At 45.9% G+C, this 19,896-nt stretch overlaps 1 protein-coding gene across 9 annotated transcripts in view; it reads left to right on the top strand.

The window, feature by feature from the left end:
• Positions 1-19,896, top strand: part of FGFR2 (fibroblast growth factor receptor 2) — a 121,421-nt gene that overhangs the window by 90,887 nt on the left and 10,638 nt on the right. For all 9 annotated transcript variants that reach the window (XM_055246825.2, XM_055246835.2, XM_055246845.2 and 6 more), the window contains 4 exons: positions 4,609-4,760; positions 7,604-7,725; positions 9,955-10,065; positions 11,853-12,043. In XM_055246825.2, the coding sequence (XP_055102800.1) occupies positions 4,609-4,760; positions 7,604-7,725; positions 9,955-10,065; positions 11,853-12,043 (576 nt within the window). The remainder of the gene's footprint in view (positions 1-4,608; positions 4,761-7,603; positions 7,726-9,954; positions 10,066-11,852; positions 12,044-19,896) is intronic.

Consider the following 19,896-nt stretch of genomic DNA (forward strand, 5'->3'; position numbering starts at 1 on the left):
GTAGATACATGTGAACTTTTGCCAGGGGTTTGTGGATGCAGATTCCTTTGGGGTCATGGGTGAGCCATAGAGGGGTGAACTTCAGACTGAATGTTAAATTTTTCTCTTCTGAAGTAAGCCCTAAGCCATATTTGTCATTAGCACCCTCTTACTGTCCAGTTTGCCTACTGCCCTGAGGTGATTCCCTGACTCCTGGATTCCTCATCTCCTGCTTGCTAGAACCCCAGCCCATCCTGGCAGTGGACGGAGGGCCTCATGTAGCAAATCAGACATGCCCACTAAGGCGTATCTTCTGCAGTCAGCCCTTAACGTCACTGGGTTATCTTCCTGGTTGTGCACAGTTTGACAGTACAGTCGTCCCTTGACATGCGTTGGGGATTGGTTCTGACAACCCCGAATATACCAAAATCTGTGGATGCCCAAGACCTTTATTTAAAATGGTGTAGTATTTGCATATAAACTGTGTACATCCTCTCATATACTTAGTCATTTCTAGTCATACCTGTAATAACTAACACGTTGTAAACGCTATGTAAATAGTTGTTATACTGTATTGTTTTTTATTTGTATTTTTGAATTGTTGTATTGGTTATTTTTTATTAGTTATCTTTCAAATATTTTTGATCTGTGATTGGTTGAAGCCATGAACGCAGAACCCACAGATATGGAGGACTGACTGTATCTTACACACAGAACCATCCTGGGCTCCAAACGCTCCAAGTTACCCAGAGAGAAGTGCCTTTGTCTGTTCTCTTAGATCTGGGCAGCAAATGATTCTAAAGGGACTAAGAGAAAATACTGCAGTGTTGATAGCAGACATTAACTGAGCTCTTAGTGCCAGGCCTAGCACTAAGCACTTCATCAGTTTTCTTTTTTCCCTCCTCATTTTATCGTCACATTAATGCTGTGCAGTTAGACCTGTTCCTGTCTGCTGTTTTCGTTTTTGAGATGGGGTCTTGCTCTGTCGCCCAGGATGCAGTGCAGTGGCACCATCTCGGCTCACCGCAACCTCTGCCTTCCAGGTTCAAGCAATTCTCCTGCCTCAGCCTCCCCAGTAGCTGGGATTACAGGCGTGCACCACCACGCCCAGCTAACTTTTCTATTTTTAGTAGAGACAGTGTTTCACCATGTTGGTCAGGCTGGTCTCAAACTCCTGACCTCAGAAGATCTGCCCGCCTTGGCTTCCCAAAGTGCTGGGATTACAGGTGTGAGCCACTGTGCCCGGCCCCTGTCTTGTTTTTAACATATGAGAAAACCCAGGTCTAGAAAGGTGAAGTGATTTCCCAAAGCTCACATAGTGAGTGAGTGCTGAAACTGGGACGGGGACCCTGACAATCTGACCGCACAGTCCCATGTTGTTGCAGTTGGTCAGGATGCAGCCTGCCTGATGCGGGGCCTCATGTTATGAATGATGAGCACAGGAAGGGCAGCAACGGAATTGGCTGCTGCCCACCTCGAAGGATGCAGAGATGCCACAAAACCTAGCCTGGTAGCAGAAGGAAGGGCCGAAAGCAGTGATCTTGTAACTTTTCACTCATTTTAGAAGTCAGCATATTTCAAGCATATGCCCTTCGTTTTCTTTTCCCTTATTCATGCCTCAGCTCAGATCCTTATTATTCTAAAAAATATTTTTGTTAAATAAAGTACTTCTTCTGGAACATAAAAGAATTACATATACATAGTCATAAAATCCAAATGGTCTAGAAAGTTCTGAAATAAAATGTATTTTCTACCCCCTCTCTCAACTCCTAATCTCTCTCCCCAAAGGTGATCACTGCTAAGTCTCTTATATATCCTTCCAGAAACTTTTAAGTGCCCTTGTTCTCATACCTCGCTGTGGGACAGCTGCCTTCCCCACATCCTATTCTGTGAGCCTCGCTGATGAGAGCGGTGATTTTCAGGGAGGAGGCACAGAAGCCCAGCCATGCCTCTGCCTCTGCTGGGTGTTAACGTCATCCGGGACTGCGGTCCCCAGCAGTTGCTTAATTGGTTCCCACTCCTCTATTGATTGCAGCTCCCTATGCACCCCATAGTGGAATCCTAGAAACTGGTATCCAGTGATGAGGGGCTACGCTGCAGGCCATGCAGAGAGTGTTCTGGCTGCACAACCTGCCAGACCCTGGCCATTTGCGGAAATTGTCTCATTGCTAGGCCGCTTCTTTTTTTTTGTTTTTTGTTTTTTTTTTTGAGACGGAGTCTTGCTCTGTTGCCCAAGCTGGAGTGCTGTGGTGCAATCTCAGTTCACTGCAACCTCTGCCTCCTGGGTTCAAGTGATTCTCCTGCCTCAGCCTCCCGAGTAGCTGGGATTACAGGCGCCTACCACCACAACCAACTCATCTTTTCATTTTTAGTAGAGATAGGGTTTCACCATGTTGGCCAGGCTGGTCTCAAACTCCTGACCTCAGTGATCTGCCTGCTTCAGCCTCCCAAAGTGCTGAGATTACGGGCATGAGCCACTGCGCCTGGCCGGCCGGTTCTTACTAGTTTGGCTGGAGCTTCTTGCCCATGATATCCTCAAGCATAAGTTCCCCCTGCAATGAGTGGTGATTTTTGCCTGTTCATGGGGAAGAACTTTCAGAAGACCTTCGTAGTCTTGAAAACACCGGCATACTTAGGCATCCATAGCACACAGCCCTGATGCAGAATGAATTAGGAGGACAGAAAGATTTGGGGAAGCATCCATCATTGGCTCTTAAACCCGCTCCTAAATCTTTCTGAGCTCTGTAGATGGAGCTTGAGATGCTCCTGTGGACCAATGCAACCTGGAAGTCTTGATGTTCTCTGAAAGTTCCCGGCTTCTGATGTGTCCTGCAGACGAGATCAGCTCACTACAGTGAGAGGTTCGATACCACATGGCGGGGACTTTAAAGTTGTCTGTTTCACCCAGGGTGGGGTTCATGCCTAGTTTGCGACCTCAGTGGGGAGCAGGACGGATTCCACAGGAGCACCCACATTTACCGTCTCGTCTTTTCCCGCTTGCTTCTGCCATTTGCTTGTGCAACCCAGACACTTGGGTGTGAGGATCTCAGCTCCACAATTAATGATTCTTTAGTTCCCTCTTTTAAAACATTTTTACCATACAATGAATAAATGTTGCTCATACTATCTGCATAATGCAGTTTAGGAATAACTGCCCCCTGCCAAAAGATTGAACAGAAGGCTCAGGAAGTGCTCATGTATGTTTTAAAAAGATAATAGGAATTCTATGTGAAAAATGGCCCACTTCTTTATTTTAATACTGAAAACAACTTCCTAATCCTAAAGTGATTTTCTTCCCCTAATCTATTCTTGGGCATCTTCTTGAACTTCCAGCCTGCTTTGAGGGAAGTCTGGGTTTACAAAGGCGAGATTCAAAGCTTTTCGAACAGGACAGGTCCTCTGGTCCCCTGTGAGAAAAGCCCAGGACCCACCCTGTGAAAGTTCATCCCACCTAAATTTGTTCATCTGGACTCGGTCTTTGCCAGTGTGATTGAAGGCGTTGGTAAGCACATCCAGGAGTACTATCCACCTGGGCAGTCACGCAGGAGACAGAGCCCAGGGTGGGCTAGTTGGCTGCTTGGAGATGGATCATGGTTAATTTCACATTCTTGTTCTCTTGGGCCAAAGTCTCGTTCATGGTTTAGAATAAGACAGTGTTCAGGCAGCCTGTGGTCAGACTAAGATTGCATAGTCCTCCTCAGAAGTGGCCTTCCAGTGTGCTCTGCATGAGTCTTTTTTTTCCATAGAAACCAGCCAAAGGACAATGATATATTTAAGAAATAATCATTTTATCAGACACACTGAAATGGATCAGGATAAACAAGAAAGTAACTCGGTGGAGCCCTGTGTACTGCCAGGTGGCAGAGGAGTTCTCTTGTGTGGTTATGGGAAAAGGTGTATTTTCTTTCCGTCGATGCTTCATCCCACATGTTTAGTGCACTGGTTTCTGAAACCGAAGACAAGAGGCAGCCCATTTCCACTGAATAGCCTGGCCATCAATAAGTTTCCAGAAGGACTGGGGAGAAACAAAGAATGGCCCCCAATGCTGGGGTCTTGGGTTATTTTGAGTTAAAGGGACTCAGAGCTGCTGAATGTGTTCCACATTCAAGTCCTAGAACTCTTTCCTTGAGATATTCCACTTTACATTTCCAAAGACAGAGGAAATATGGAAGAGCCAGTTTCCTAAAAGTGTTCATAGAATTTCATGAGCACAGCATTGATCCGTGATCTGGGTGGTCTGAGAGGAGATCCATTATCCAGGGCTCCAGCACAGGTGCAGGTACAACCATAAAGGCACTAATGAAGCCAGAGAGGACTGTCTGCATGTCCTCAAGTGACTCTCTGGAGGAATTAGGACAGAAAGAAAACTTACATTGTGATCAGATGCTGTAGAAAAATTTCATAGAAAAACCTGAACATAGGAACATACAATTTGGATGAAATCTAGTACTGCATAGACTGGAGGGCAGAGGAGTTGGATTCCAGTGGTTTTCTAATTTGGTTTCTGACTTCTGCCAGCCCCCAACCCATTCCTTTCTAAGATTCGATACTCTGGCTGGGCTCTGGCTGACTTCCAGCCTTCTCAGGTAGAGCCAGGATTACATCTGTGTCTTTGCGTTTTGTATCCAGGTTTCGGCTGAGTCCAGCTCCTCCATGAACTCCAATACCCCGCTGGTGAGGATAACAACACGCCTCTCTTCGACAGCAGACACCCCCATGCTGGCAGGGGTCTCCGAGTATGAACTTCCAGAGGACCCAAAATGGGAGTTTCCAAGAGATAAGTGAGTACTTCTCTTGGCCATGTCCCAGGATGGAGACTCAGCTATAAATGGGGATATTGGATTAACATTTTCTTTTTTATGACCCTTAGCCACAAAGGTCTTGCTGTGATGATGTCAGCAGGAGTAAGATTGTATTTCTAAATAACCAACTCCTGGAAAAGAAAAGAATGGATTTTAAAAAAAAATAGCTCCTTGAAAGCAGAGCTACTTGCCCCGGCTGGTCCCCAAAGAAGATGGCATCTGGTTATCATTTTTTAAGTGTCTGGGCAATTCAGACTCTGTCAAATGGAATAAAAGTAGAATTATCCAATTTATAAAACAGATCTGACATTCCAGCTTTTGGTTACTAGAACAAGACTGTTCTGTGTTCACTTCTGTGGAGAAATTAGACGCAGAATATAAATGGCCTTAAGGACCTCTACCCAATGTTGCTGTTCTCATTGGTTATTAATGTCATATTGGGCTGAAGAGCTTCAAATATGGTACCTGACGTCTAATTTCTGTGGTCCATAATATTTTCCTTGTTGGATGATACAGAGGTGTGCCAATCAGATGTTTAGTCAAAATGTGGCCACCGGGGTGTTGTTGGGGCTGTGTATCTCTTGGTCTCGCTTGAACTCCATGTGCTGGAGCTCCGTTGGGCTGCATTTGAATCCTGGCTTTGCCAGACAGTGGCTGGGCAACCTCGGGTGAGGCACCTGATTCTCTGAAGTTCATTCTCATAAAACGAGGGTGGTGGTTCAGACCTCCCCAGGACTGAGCAGAGTCCTTGGCTTGTGCGAGTTTTCCTTTCATTTCTCTTCACGTGGTCGTAACCTGGGGGCTCTGAACCGCAAACCTCAGCAGGATCATTGTGTGGGGCATGGAGTCAGTGGGCAAAATTTGAGCTACTAGCCCTTGTCCTCTAAGCAGGGACCGACCCCCAGATCCTACTTCTGAAAGGAAGCGCAGTGGTCATTGTAGGGCTTTCCGCTCACTTCTGGGGTACTTTTTGTAGTAACAGCTTGAGAGTATGGGAAGGTGGAAATGCTGACTACTTCTGCATCACATACACGGGAATAAGCTCTTGACTTGCTTATGAGCAGCTACCCTGTTTGCCTTGAGATTTCCGGTAGCTCCTGAGATCATATACACTTCTCATGTATACATACGCACATTTGGCAATGCAAAGATTAGCTTTTCCAGAGACTGATCTGACAAGCTCTATTTGGAAGGGAGAGGTAGCTTATGTGGCTGGCACTTCTGATTTTGATTCACGTGATGTCACATCAGTTTTGTTTCACAACTGCCAATTTAGAGATGTGTACCGTTAGCTAGGACTGAATAATTGTATAGATATTATTTGGTTAGAGTGTTAATGGAAGTAATTTCCAGTTGATTTGTATACTGTAGTGAAAAGACCACTCACTCATTTACTTATTCATTCACTCAAGGCGTGTTAATTGGACATTTACTGGTGGGGCACCAGAGAAAACATAAAGAATGGTTTCTTTACCTGTAGGATGTGGAGAAATGGATGTTTCTTATGAACTCCACCAGCCCTAGTTTGTGTGTGATTATATACACAGATAGGTTCACGTGCACATTCCTATATATATGACTGAATTGGGGAGTTGTGATCATATTTTAAGAAATTGCAGCTTTCGGGTTTAGTCCATAGTTTTTGCCACCTGTGACACCGCAGTCAACAGTGGAAGTCTGTATGTGCCCAACTGTTACCTTCCACCCGGGGTACCCTGAGTGTGGAAAATCTGAGTGCTAAACATTTCAAAACAGTGTTTAGAGCAAACGTAGGTGGAACAGATTTCCAATGAATGAAGCCTATTTAGAAGCAGTTTATTAGATCGGAGACAGAAGTTATACAAAGAAAGGATTGTTATGCTTGTAGTAGAAAGGCAGTGGGACATAAATTAGCCATTTTTCCAATGCAAATATTTATTTTCTGCCAAGATGTTAAGTTTAATTTTAGTTCTGGATAGAAACAAAATGACCTCAGCATAGCACATGCTGCCCTCAGTCTTTATGCTGAACTTTTGCAAACTATTGTGTACTTAACCGTAAATACTGTTTACTAATGGCGGCTCCATGCTTTGCTGTGTTATACTTAAGTTAGAAAGAGCCATATTCATAAGTATTCCAAAGACTTTTGCATTTTGTTGGTTTCTGGAATGCACAAGGACAATATATGGCTATTCGTCCAATGTGCATAGACCTTGTAATCTTAGAAATTTAATTTGTGGTGTTCACTTTGGATTTTCTTCATTGTTAATTTTATGTAGTCATAAGGACTTTTAAACTTATGTCAAAAAAAAAGTCCCCAATTTTTTAAAGTTTTCTTTTTAGTAAAAAATTAGAGATTCCTTGAAATGCTTTTAAGAGGCATATCCTGTAACTTGGCAAGGAATGTGACCATAAAATCCATTGGTATTTGAATGATAATTTTAAAGCCACCATTTTACAGGGACAAAAAAATAAGAACAGTCTTAACGTTTTTTCTTTGAGCCATTCTAAATTACAAATATTTAATTGGCTCAAGATCAAAAGCTCTTCTCTGGCACTTAGGAAAGCTGACCACCGCACTAGCAAGGATACCTTCCCTAAAGAAAATAAACCGAGAATACCAATGTGAAATTTAATAGCTGTTCCACCAGTAATTGACATTCTCCAAAACGTCACTAGGAAAATACTCAGGCGCGTGTGTACCCTAAGTCTCATTAGTTCCATATGATAAGCACTCCATGCTTTAGCAAGCCGCTGAAAGATTTTTATATTTAGTTCTGGAATTTCCCTCGCTACACCCCATCACCAGATGCTATGTGCTAATCCCCTATTTACACATTTAGGCTGACACTGGGCAAGCCCCTGGGAGAAGGTTGCTTTGGGCAAGTGGTCATGGCGGAAGCAGTGGGAATTGACAAAGACAAGCCCAAGGAGGCGGTCACCGTGGCCGTGAAGATGTTGAAAGGTGAGCGGGGAGGCGGGAGGCTCGGGGAGGGGCTGGGTGGAGAGTCTTATCAAGAAAGTTCCTTTTGTGGCATGTGTGAACTCTATCATGGCATGGGGTCAGAGAGCACATAGTTGACCTAGGGGTTGAGAAGTTTTCAGTATAAATCAGCATCTCGGACAGACTATTTATCTTGAGCTGTGTGTACTTATAAAGAAAAGCCAGTTTTGTTAGAAAGCAGTAGCCTCCTACATAGAGTTATTCTTTGACTCCTTCTTTGCGACTGCGATTCTTCATTCTCTCTGTATTTTTATGTGCTTAGAAGTTATCAACTCACATATAGTTGGATTTATTAGCTAGGAGTTGGTGTGTTGGTTTTGGGACTTAAACCTTAACTTTACAAGTACAAGGAAATTTGTGTTTTTGGAGGGAACGAAGAGATGTAAGGGAGCAGAAAGCCTTCTCTTTGGCGGGAGGAACAAAGCAGAAATGACACTGGTCTGGGAGAGTCACTTAGAAGCTGAGAAGGAGCGAACAGGATCAGGGCCAGTGCAGAGCCTTCTGGGACACGTACACAATTACCCTGAGATGTAAATGTCGTGTTGTGTTTGTGGGACTGTGAACACTTCTACGTTAACCTTCCAACCCTGCTTCATGCCCACGTCCAAAGAACTTAAAGAACTTTTAACCATTAACTTATTCGTCCTGCAGTATTCTTTTATGAGAAGAGTTATAGGGAACGGTCACATTATAAATCCTCTCGTAGGGATCTCAGAAAGAAGATCCCATACCACCGAGTGTTTCCCACATTTCCAGGCAGAGAGGCCCGTCCTTGGGATATGGTGCCGGGCATGTCGCAGGCACTCTGCAGTTAGGCTTTGTCTTTCTTTTGTGGGTTCTCATGGGATAGTCATCACGTCCCTCCCAAGGGGAAGTAGCAGGCTGGACTTTGTCAAAAAGATGTGCGTTTTGTTTTTTGGGTTTTTTAAAAGGCTGTTTATCTGAATGACTCCCAAGGAAAACTAGAGTGCTTTGAGATGTTCCCCACCTTGGAGCCTGATGCTGGGGAGGAACACTGTGCTTTCTTGCCCCAGGTGTCATGGCAGCGCTGACGGAGGCAGCCCCTGGCTGTATACCAGGGCCAGGTGTGGGGAGGACCCCGGCTTCTCATCTCTTTTGGCGGAACTTCTGGTTTTGCTAATGGGGCTCAGAGTTACATGGGATATTGCAAAAAGGGAGGTCTGGGAGTTCTCTTTCTCTTGTGATGCCCAGGCTGGCAGTCTTCCCTTTAAGGACACAGAAGGATATTAGTCCCCAAGCCATTGTGGCGTGTCCTTTCTTACAGCCCATAGCTGTGTCTCCCTCCCTTCTCATGGCCCATGGCTCCCTCCTTCACATACATCAGTGTAAATTTTGCACACACAGTCACTTGTACTGATCTTCCTTCTGTGAAGCTAGAAGACTGTTTGCAACATGGTTCTTATCCATGCCCATATTTCATTTTTTTTTTTTAAGGGAAACCCAGATATTTCCATACTGAATTAGCTTGAGATGGAGGGCACATGGGAAAGTCTTGCCACTTAGGAGAATCTAAGAGAAGCTAACCACGAGCCCGCGTATGTGGGATCTATGTGCCATTCTTGCTTGAAATTACAGAGCGGAAGTTTATATAACTTTTCTTAGGGTGGGAACTGCAGTGCCCTCTGAGAAGCCACTAGAAGTCACAGCCCTTTACCTGCTCAGAATGCACATGCACACACGTTTATGGCCCTGTTTATGGGGAGCCGTCTGAACCCATCTTGGAATGCTCTAAGGGCCTCGAGGGGCTGGGTTAGGAATGCTTGGTCGGGAACAAGTCTGTAGTGATTTGAAATGGCCCTACCCTTGGTCTCCTCGCAGGTTTCCGGCACCATGAAGTTTGGTGTGGTTTTCTGAGACATCTTTGATATGGCAGAGGATGAGATTATTTCATGGTCTAGGAAAGAATTGGCATTAGTGTCAGAAGCCCCTGCTCTCGTCCTGACTCTCGGGCCCATTGGCCCCCCAGTGAGCTCTTTGACACAGAGCGAGGCAGTTCCCTGTGTAGGCCTGTGTCCCTTCCTCGATAAAATGAGGGAGATGATTTGGAAAATCTTTTCTGATTCTGAAATTCAATTTCATGCTGTTTCAACTAAGTCTTTGGCAATTAACAGTAGCTGCCCATGAGTTAGAGGAAGTGAACTGATTTGTGAATATGCCTGCTGTTCATAGATGATGCCACAGAGAAAGACCTTTCTGATCTGGTGTCAGAGATGGAGATGATGAAGATGATTGGGAAACACAAGAATATCATAAATCTTCTTGGAGCCTGCACACAGGATGGTGAGTAGGAGGAAAAACTGCATTCGCCCAAATACTCTGCAGTTTGATTGAATCATTTTAGAAACGGTTGGGCTTCTAGATCCTGCTTCGAGAGCACCCCGTGTGCATGTTTAAAGTTCTTTTTAAAATCTCCACTGGAAGATGTTCCTAGCCATGAACACAAAGAAGGGTCTGTGCCCGTACCTGGGGGCCAGTGGAAAGGAGGGTGCAGGGTGACTTTGGATTTGAGGGCCTAGAGGGCCCTGCTGTTTCTAGGTCATAACCTGAAGGGGGTTTTGGAAAAGGCAGCCTCCTTATGTTTTTGTTTTGTAAGTGCTAAGAGATTTCTCAGAATAAGATCCTATGTTTTGGTTGAGAAGTTCTTCCCTTAAAACAGGGATTGAGGAATCCACATCTTGCTGTGGGTCACAGATGGCTGAGCTCCCAAGAATAGCTTAACAGAGGAGAAAGTGGTATGAAGGAATACGTTATTTTCCCTGGGGGAGAGAGACCCTGGCTTCTTCCATTGAATGTTTACTGGCACTTTGGAATCAATTTGCTAAGTAATTAGTAAACTTGAAAACGCCTATCTTTGACTTAGCAATTTCTCTTAGGTCTATATAGGAATTGGCAAACTTTTTCTGTAAAGGGAGGTTGTAGATATTTTAGACTTTTGTGGGCCGTATGGTCTTTGTCGCAACTTCTCGTGTGTGACATAGTAGTGAGAAAGCAGTGCTAGAAGTACAGAAATGAATGGACCTGGCTGCATGCCAATAAAATTTAATTACCCAAACAGGCAGTAGGCAGGATTTGGCTTGCAGGCTGCAGTCTGCCAACCCCAAGTCTATACCATGGAGAAATTATTGCACACGTGTGTAAGGGAACATGTACGGAGATGTTCATTGCCTACTGCTTGTTATGGCTGAAACCTGGAAGCAAATGCCCATGCATATAAGGGAATGGATAAATAAAGTGTGGTGTGTTTATATGATACAGTATATGCAGCTGTGAAAAGGAATGATCTAGTTTTATTTTTATAAGCCCAACAGGTTCCAAAAGGATAATGTATGGGGAAAAAATGTTGCAAAGCTCTAAGAGCTTTATTATTCATTTATGTGATTAAAAATAATATATTACTTACTGAATAGTTAAAACGAACCAAAAGGATAGAATGGAGGGATCCATTGCTTTCCAAGAGGGCGCAGGTGACAGCATGAGAGTGGCAGGGAAGAGCACATCAACTGTGTCTCTGTTTCGTTTCCTACAGCCTTTTGAGGCTATCATGACCAAGGGCTGATTTATCGTTTTGGAGAGATTATAGTGATATTTTTATGTGTGCTTGTCTGTATGTTAAAACTTTTTCTTTTTTTCCTCTTCCTTTTTTTTTTTTTTTTTTTTTTGAGACAAAGTCTCGCTCTGTCGCCCGGGCTGGAGTGCAGTGGCGTGATCTCGGCTCACTACAGCCTCCACCTCCTGGGTTCAAGCGATTCTGCTGCCTCAGGCTCTCGAGTAGCTGGGACTATAGGTGTGTGTCACCACGCCCAGCTAATTTTTGTATTTTTAGTAGAGACGGGGTTTCGCCATGCTGGCCAGGCTGGTCTTGAACTCCTGGCCTCAGGTGATCCACCTGCCTCGGCCTCCGTAAGGGCTGGGATTACAGATATGAGTCACCACGCCTGGCCTCTGTATGTTAAACTTTAAAAAAAAAAAAAAAAAAATGGGTTGTAATAACTAAAAATGTTTTGCTGAATTGCCCAAGGGCAGACCCTGAGTTCTCTCTTTAGGGAGCTTCTCTTCTTCCTCAACAGGGCCTCTCTATGTCATAGTTGAGTATGCCTCTAAAGGCAACCTCCGAGAATACCTCCGAGCCCGGAGGCCACCCGGAATGGAGTACTCCTATGACATTAACCGTGTTCCTGAGGAGCAGATGACCTTCAAGGACTTGGTGTCATGCACCTACCAGCTGGCCAGAGGCATGGAGTACTTGGCTTCCCAAAAAGTGAGTCTTTCACATTCTACTTGGTTGGGTGGAATCCAATTAAAAATGTCTTTAAAGAAAACAGGCAATTTGGACTTGCTCATTTGCTAGATCAAGCCCTCGCATGTCTTGTACAACCTGGAAAATACTTATTGCATTATTCACATTTGAGTTTAATGAACTCTTTAAAACCAAAGCAGCCTCATAAACCTATAGCATCGCTGCAGAGATGAGCAGAAAAGATACCTCTTCTTTGAGACAGGACCATGTCTGATTTCCCTCGGAATTCAGTTCTCCGGGTGGGAAATGGATGGTTTTAAAGGCCCCCTTTAATTTGGATGATTTTCTTTCTTTTTTTTTTTTTTTAGCCTCATTTATTTTGTGGTTACTGAGTTTTTGAACATAGACTTTAGGTGTTTAGTGTTTTGGGTTTGATATGGCATTAAATATTCTAAGAGTAAAGGTCAAACAAAGGGGTATTTTAGTAACCTTGCGTCCTGGAGCTCTGCGTTTATTTTGTCTCGTTTGGCGGGTGACCCTCTGTGGTTAGAAGTTGGCCAGGTCCCCTGAGGTGGACTGCCTGCATTCCAGGCATGCCACTTACCATGGAACTTGAAACATTTCAGTTATTCTGAAAGTAGTTAGACAGGTGCCCAGATGTCCTAGGAGGCATTTTGGATGACCCAAAACTCCCTTGTCAGCCCCACACATAGGGAAGCGGAGGGGCAGAGCTGCCTCCTGGGCAGAAGTGGGCCCTGCTTCTACCTGCAGTGCAGTTTATTACAGTGCCAGGAATTCCTTGGGTCCCCAAAGAGGTGAGATCCTCTGGTAGGCATGGACCCTCTGTCACTTGGGGGTCTGTGTTGCCTGAAGGGTCACAAACTCAAGTCTCCATGGGGCCATGCCAGTCACACCACCAAGGCCTGTGGATCACTCTGCAGAGATTCAAGGGATGGCTGCACCTCAGCTCTACTCTCTGGCCACACAGGAACATGGCCCAGAGCTACCCCATGTTCTGGATGTTTTTTTCTTTCTTTCTTTCAAACAGGCTGGAGTGCAGTGGCATGATCACAGCTCACTGCAGCCTTGACCTCCCAGGTTCAGGTGAGCCTGCCACCTCAACCTCCTGAGTAGCTGGGACTACAGGGAAGTGCCACCACGCCTGGCTAGTTTTGTGTTTTTGTTTTGTTTTGTTTTTTGTTGTTTTTTTTTTTTTTGTGGAGACGGGGTTTTACCTTTTCTCTTTTTAATTTGAGAAAAACTTTAAAAACATTTTTCAAGAGAGTTTAGAGTTTAAGACTTTTTCAGATGTTTTTCGTATAAAAATCTCCCAATATATAGGTTTTAGGAAACTAATTAAACACAGTTTAGACTTCTGTGATTGCGTTTGTGTACACATGCGTGTGTGTGCATGTATGCAGGGGAGTTTGCCAATGAAAAAGTATTTGGCATCCAGAGACAACCAGACAGATTCAGAACATGGGACATTTGACAAGATATCACTTCAAAATGTCAGTGTCTCGAAAGACAAAAACTGCTGGGGAGACAGTTCCAGATTAAAGGGGAGACAATTCCTAAGTGTAAAAGTGGGATCCTGGACTGGATCCTGTGGGTCGGGGAGGGTGGCCAGTTCTTAGAAAGGACATTTGTGAGTGTCCTTTGAATATGGACTGTATAATATTACTGGTTATATTTCTGTATATAATATACGGAATTTGTGTTGAATTTGGGATGGGGGGGTGACAGTGGTATCTGTTGTAGGGGAAATACGCTGAAGAATTGAGATTTGTGAAGTATCAGTGATGCCTGCAACTCAGTTTTAAGTGGTCCAGCCATAAAATATAATCAGTCCATTCACTATCCCAAGTGTGTATGTGTGTGGGGCAGGTGGGGCAGGACGTGGAGACAGCAAGTGATTGAGTAGGTGTAACAAGCAAACCCAGCAGCAGTGGATACTCACTGTGCCATCCCTCCTTTTCTGCAGCTGTGAACTCTTCCTAAATAAGCCTGGGGAGGGTAGCCCATCTGTAGGCTGCCTATTTTGATATTCTGGTCTTGATCACTCCCTGCCCTACCTGTGTGGGAGATAGGGGAAGCAGTTTTGCACCCAGCAGGGCGGTGCTACTAGGAGAAATGTGGTAGGAAGGCTGGCCCAGTCATTTTATTAAATCCTTCAACATCTACTCCTAGAGCACCCCCGACGTCTCATGCCCTTGGTCAGGCTCTCCAGCAAAGTGGCCAGAATAGACATAGTCCTTGACCTCTTGGGGCAGGAACCATGGGTGGCAGTAAGAGAAATTGACAGTAAATGTGGGAATGAAAATAAGGTTATAAAAAAATATTGAAAAAGGTGCCATGGAGGAAACAGTGGGATAAGGCCTTACTCATGCCAGGACACTGCACTTTGCTGTCACTGCCATGGAAGCCTGTGAGGGGGAGGAAAGAGGATCAGTTTGTGCTTCAAAGGTGACTCTCACTGCTGCTTGTGTGGTGAATGGGAAGGCTGAGCCCATCAAAGGTGATGATGGTTTGGGCTAGGGTGTGTTGGGTCCGAAGACACTGAGAGAAGCTGGTGGGCTGATGTTGGACATATTTTGCTCTTGGGATAGTGAACGGATTGATTAGATAGGAGGGAGAGAAAGAGAGATCAAGGATGACTTCTGGATTTCCAGCTTGAAAAACCGGATGGTGGTGCAGCTTCCAAGTCTGGGAGGACTTGGGAATCAGGGTTGGGGCAGGGGGCATAGATGTGGGTGGAAAATCCGAGCTCGTCTTGAGCGTATCTGAGTCATCCAAGGGGAGATAATGAAGAAGCTGCAGGCAGCAGCTCAGCTCTGAGGGTGGGCTAACAGCTGGGAGGCAGCAAAGGGAGCTGTGAGTCCAAGCCATGGGCGTGGACAAACTCATCTGCGGAGAAGCTTGGAAGAGGAGAACAGAAGCCTGAAGTCAGGTCCTGAGAAAATTCTCAAATCTAGAGATTGACAGAAAGCACCAGAAACAGCAGCGGAGGCCGAGGAGGCACAGCCTGAGCAGTAGGAAAATCAGGACACGGAGTGCAGAGGCCCCACACGGGAGCTTCAGGAAGGAGGGGGCAGGCAGTAGAGCCTCGGCACTCAGACTGGTGAGAAGCACAGGTGTTGGGTCCTGGTGCTAGAGGCAGTGGTGGTACCCCTGCCCACCCTAGCCCTGAGGACTCAGAGCTCCTTCCTGTTTTGGAGCTGGCGGAGAGAAAACTGAGAGACGAACTTTGCTAAGCAGGGCAAATGAATCCATTTAATCATAGAAGAATGGAAGTAGCCATATTAAAGTCTTGTGATAATAGTAACTATCGTTATTATTAATCACTGACCACTCCGGGAGAAGCTGACCGCCTTCCAGGCACCGTGGCAGAGCATTTGACTTAAAGCATCTTATGTAGCCCTCAGAACAACCCGGAAATCGGTGGGATTTGGATCCCCATTGTGTGGGGGAGGATGATGAAGAAGCAGCATGAACGGTTTGAGCCCAGATGTGTCAGGAGGACTCAGATGTTCTCACTTCTGAGAAGGGGACTTGTAGGTCCGAAGAGTGGAGTGGCAGGTCCCAGACCTAGGTCGCCTGGTCCCCCACTCAGCTGTCTCCTGCTCTCATGAGGCCCCTAACTCTCTCTAAACTGAGGCAGGACCAATGAGATTCCGCGTGTGTGGGGGGGGGTGCGGGGGGGTGGGGGGGGTGGGAGGGGTTGTTTAGTGCTCCAGTGTGGCCTCATTGTCTCTACATTGAATAACAGCCCAAGGTAGAAGGGATATTGTATGGGCCTTTAAGACATGGCATGGTTCCAAAGCCACTTACTGGAGGCCACGTGCAGTTAAGGACCCAGAATAGGTTTGAAAATGGAGATAGATGAAGATGTTAAGCATGATCCCCTTGTGAGGGCTCTGCTTCCAAAAATGGAGGGCTTATTCTTGAAGGTGGAGAATGAAGAACCAGCAAAGGGTCCGGCCCTGGCTTTCCCACACCCATCCCCTCACAACGGGGAGTCATGGGCTTGTGAGAGACCTGCTTGCCTGAAGGAAGGGGCAAAAGAGAATTGTTCAGTCCATCGTTACTGATGTACTGGGTTCATCTGTGCTCAGCGCTGGGCCGATTGAGATGAACATACAGTGCCCGGCCTCCAGCAGCTTTCGGTTGTGTGTGTACATGTGTGTGAGTGTGTGAGTGTTGGGGTGGGGGTTGGGGACTGGAGACAGAGAAGTGAAAAAACACCATGATGTATATAGCAATGCAATTAGGTAATAGGGTATTTGAACCTTACACAATTTATAAAACCCTTAGTATTTTTAGCTCAACTCACACTAATTTTACTTTTTAAACTGCATCCCAAACCCAGTTAACCCTCAAAGTGTTAAATCTGAGCAGTTTGTTTTTTGTTTTTTTGAGATAGGGTCTCACTCTGTCACCTGGCTGGAGTGCAGTGGCGTGATCTTGGCTCACTGCAGCCTTGGCCTCCTGGGTTCAAGTGATTCTCCCACCTCAGCCTCCTGAGTTGCTGGGACTACAGGCACGTACCATCACACCTGGCTATTTTTTGGTAGAGACGGGATTTTACCATGTTGGCCAGGCTGGTCTTGAACTCCTGACTTCAAGTGATCTGCCCACTTCAGCCTCCCAAAGTACTGGGATTACAGGCATGAGCCACGGCACCTGGCCCTGAGCAGATTTTTTTGTTTTTTGTTGAGACAGAGTCTAGCTCTTTCGCTAAGGCTGGAGTTCAGTGGCGCTATCTCGGCTCACTGCAGCCTCCGCCTCCCGGGTTCTAGCGATTCTCCTGCCTCAGCCTCCCGAGTAGCTGGGACTATAGGCGCTTGCCACCATGCCCAGCTAATTTTTTGTATTTTTAGTAGAGATGGGGTTTCACTGTGTTAGCCAGGGTGGTCTTGATCTCCTGACCTCATGATCCACCCGCTTCGGCCTCCCAAAGTGCTGGGATTAAAGGTGTGAGCCACCACGCCCGGCCTGAGCAGTTTTTTTAGTGAAGCCCCAGCTTCCCCACCTGTAAAATGGGTATAACACCATCCATGTCATAGGTTGCCACAGGAATTCGATGTCATCAGCCATACTGGGCACAGGGCATACTGTCTACATCATAGGGATGTTGGTCTTCCTTCCCATAGTGACCCACTGACCTTCACCTATGGAACACCAAACTGTCCCAGGGCCCTAATTGTATAAAATGGTCAGCTGTCTGTGCTGGAGAACAGCTCACATTCCTGTGGATGACGGGGATTTGGCTTGCCTGTGATTACTTTCTTTTTCTCGGGTGTGGGTTCCAAGTCTCCTCTTATTCAACCCAGAGGCTGGGGTTTGATGTTTCCTAGCCCCTGGGATGAGGGATGGCCACGCTAGACTCTGGCTTTTGCTGAGAAGATGGTGGAGGGAGCCATCAGCAGTGTCTCTGTGCAAGCTGAGCCCCAATGCATGGTTGGAGCCCAGTGCGTGGGAAGCACATTCTTCTGACCACACAGCTTGCCAGACACATAGAGCGCGTGTCGGCAGGAGCACACCACCGGGAGAGTTTGGCCCAGGGCTTGGAAGTTCAATTTGAAGAGGCCTCCAAAACTGAGAACAGGGCTGCAGCCCCAGACGAATCTCCAGGCAGCTTCTGTGAGCTCTCACGTTTCCTGCTTCCAGCCTGGCCAGGGATTGCGAGCTTGCGTGGCTTTCTTGCTTTCCCGCTTCTGGGCTTAGGCTACCCGGGGGGCCCAGAAGTGTGTGAACACGAGGAATAGCTGGGGGTCGGGGTGGAATCAAACAGTTCCTTATTTATATTTCAGGGATCACTTAGCTTGCCCCCTTTTAAATTGTCCATTTCGTGGAGTGCCTAAGATCGGCCCCATTTCAGCCTTGTTGAATGGACTGCTAAGACTTTCTGCTTCATATGATAGTTAACCTTTGCCAATAACCAGTGTAAAAGCCTTCGGTGGTGATATTCGCTTCTTTATGTCTTATCTCTTCCCAAAATAGAAGGTGATGATTGGGGACCCTGATTACCTGTATCTTGTGGAAATCTTGCTATATGAAGGTGTAACAAAAATGCAGCAGCTCGCAATAGTGTATCATTTGTAGAAAGAAAAAGTCATAGCCCGGGCACGGTGGCTCACGCCTATAATCCCAGTACTTTGGGAGGTCGAGGTGGGTGGATCACTTGAGGTCAGGAGTTTGAGACCAGCCTGACCAACATGGTGAAACCCCATCTCTACCAAAAATACAAAATTAGCCAGGTGTGGTGGTGGGCACCTGCAATCCCAGCTACTTAGGAGGCTGAGAGCAGGAGAATCACTTGAACCTGGGAGGCAGAGGTTGCATTAAGCCAAGATCGTGCCACTGCACTCCAGCCTGGGAAACGAGTGAAACTCCATCTCAAAAAAAAAAAAAAAAGGAAGGAAAAGTTGTAATAGCTAGATCTTTCTGAGACCCAAGAGTTAGTGTCAGGACAATAAATTAGCTGTTCTGTAGCAAGTATTTAATATTTCAGTGTTTAGATTCAGTGTATGTGGCAAATTCAGGCTGAGGCCAGGTGTTAGGAGAAACTGGACTGAGAATGTGGATAGACGGGCATTGGCCATGGTAGAGGCCAAGAAAGGACATGACTAGTCATTTCAGGAACCTTAGTCATGGGACATGGAGGAGGTACAACAGGGCTAAGTTTGGAAGCGTAGAGACCCGCTAGGCGGGCAGTGTGGAAGTCTCAGGGGGAGGGGGCAGACAGTGAAGATGGCCTGGACTAAGGGATTAGCAGTGGGAAAGGCATGGTATGGACACATGGGAAGGCATTTTGGAGTTGAAATCAACAGGACTTGGGAGGAATGTGTAAAGAATACCGGTGTATAGATCTCCGATTAAGACAGACAAAGCATTGGAGGAGTTGAAACCTTGAATTTGAGATGTCAAGGGCATGTCAGTGGGGAAGTGTCCCTTAGACAGTTGAAAATGAGAACATGGGTCTCAGGAGGGAGGTCAGGATGGAGATACGAACTTGTGCATATTTTGTATGTGTTTAGAATTAATGCCGTGAGGATATATGGAAATACATAAACTTAATGGAACAATTCCTCTATTTGAAGGGACAGAAGAAGAGAAGAGCCAGCTGAGGGAAGGGGACGGGATAAAGCTAAACAGAGGGGCTGGGTGCGGTGGCTCACACCTGCAATCCTAGCACTTTGGGAGGCCGAGGCGGGTGGCTCACCTGAGGTCGGGAGTTCGAGACCAGCCTGACCGACATGGTGAAACCCCCATCTCTACTAAAAATACAAAACATTAGCCGGGTGTGGTGATAGGCACCTGTAATCTCAGCTACTCAGGAGGCTGGGGCAGGAGAATCGCTTGAACCCAGGAGGCGGAGGTTGCAGTGAGCTGAGATCACACCATTGCACTCCAGCCTGGGCGACAAGAACAAGACTCCATGTTAAAACAAAAAAACAAAAAAAAACCTAAACAGAGGGACCGTTTTAAAAAACAAGCAAGAAATCAATAGCATCTGAAGCCACAGAGGAGGAACAACTGAGGAGTTGGAGGACGTCATTTGCGTCTAACAATTCAGAGGTTCTTCATAAGCTTCAGGAGAGGCAAGAGTAGAACACAGATTAGAATGTTTGAGAAGTGACCAGGAATGAAGACGTGACGTTGGATTTTAACCAATGCTTCTGAAAATTCAGGTGTAAAGGGCAGGAGAGCAAGTGTTGAGACAAAAGATTTTAGGATGATCAGATACAGATCTATAAGCAGCTGAAAGGAAGACACTGGTGTGGCTGACAACTGGAGATAAAAGAGAATATGGTTATTTAGTCTACCTTCGCTCTTCAAAATGATCATTCTATTTATTTATAACTCCAAAA

This window comes from Symphalangus syndactylus, chromosome 2 (genome assembly GCF_028878055.3).
Source record: "Symphalangus syndactylus isolate Jambi chromosome 2, NHGRI_mSymSyn1-v2.1_pri, whole genome shotgun sequence".
NCBI lineage: Eukaryota > Metazoa > Chordata > Mammalia > Primates > Hylobatidae > Symphalangus > Symphalangus syndactylus.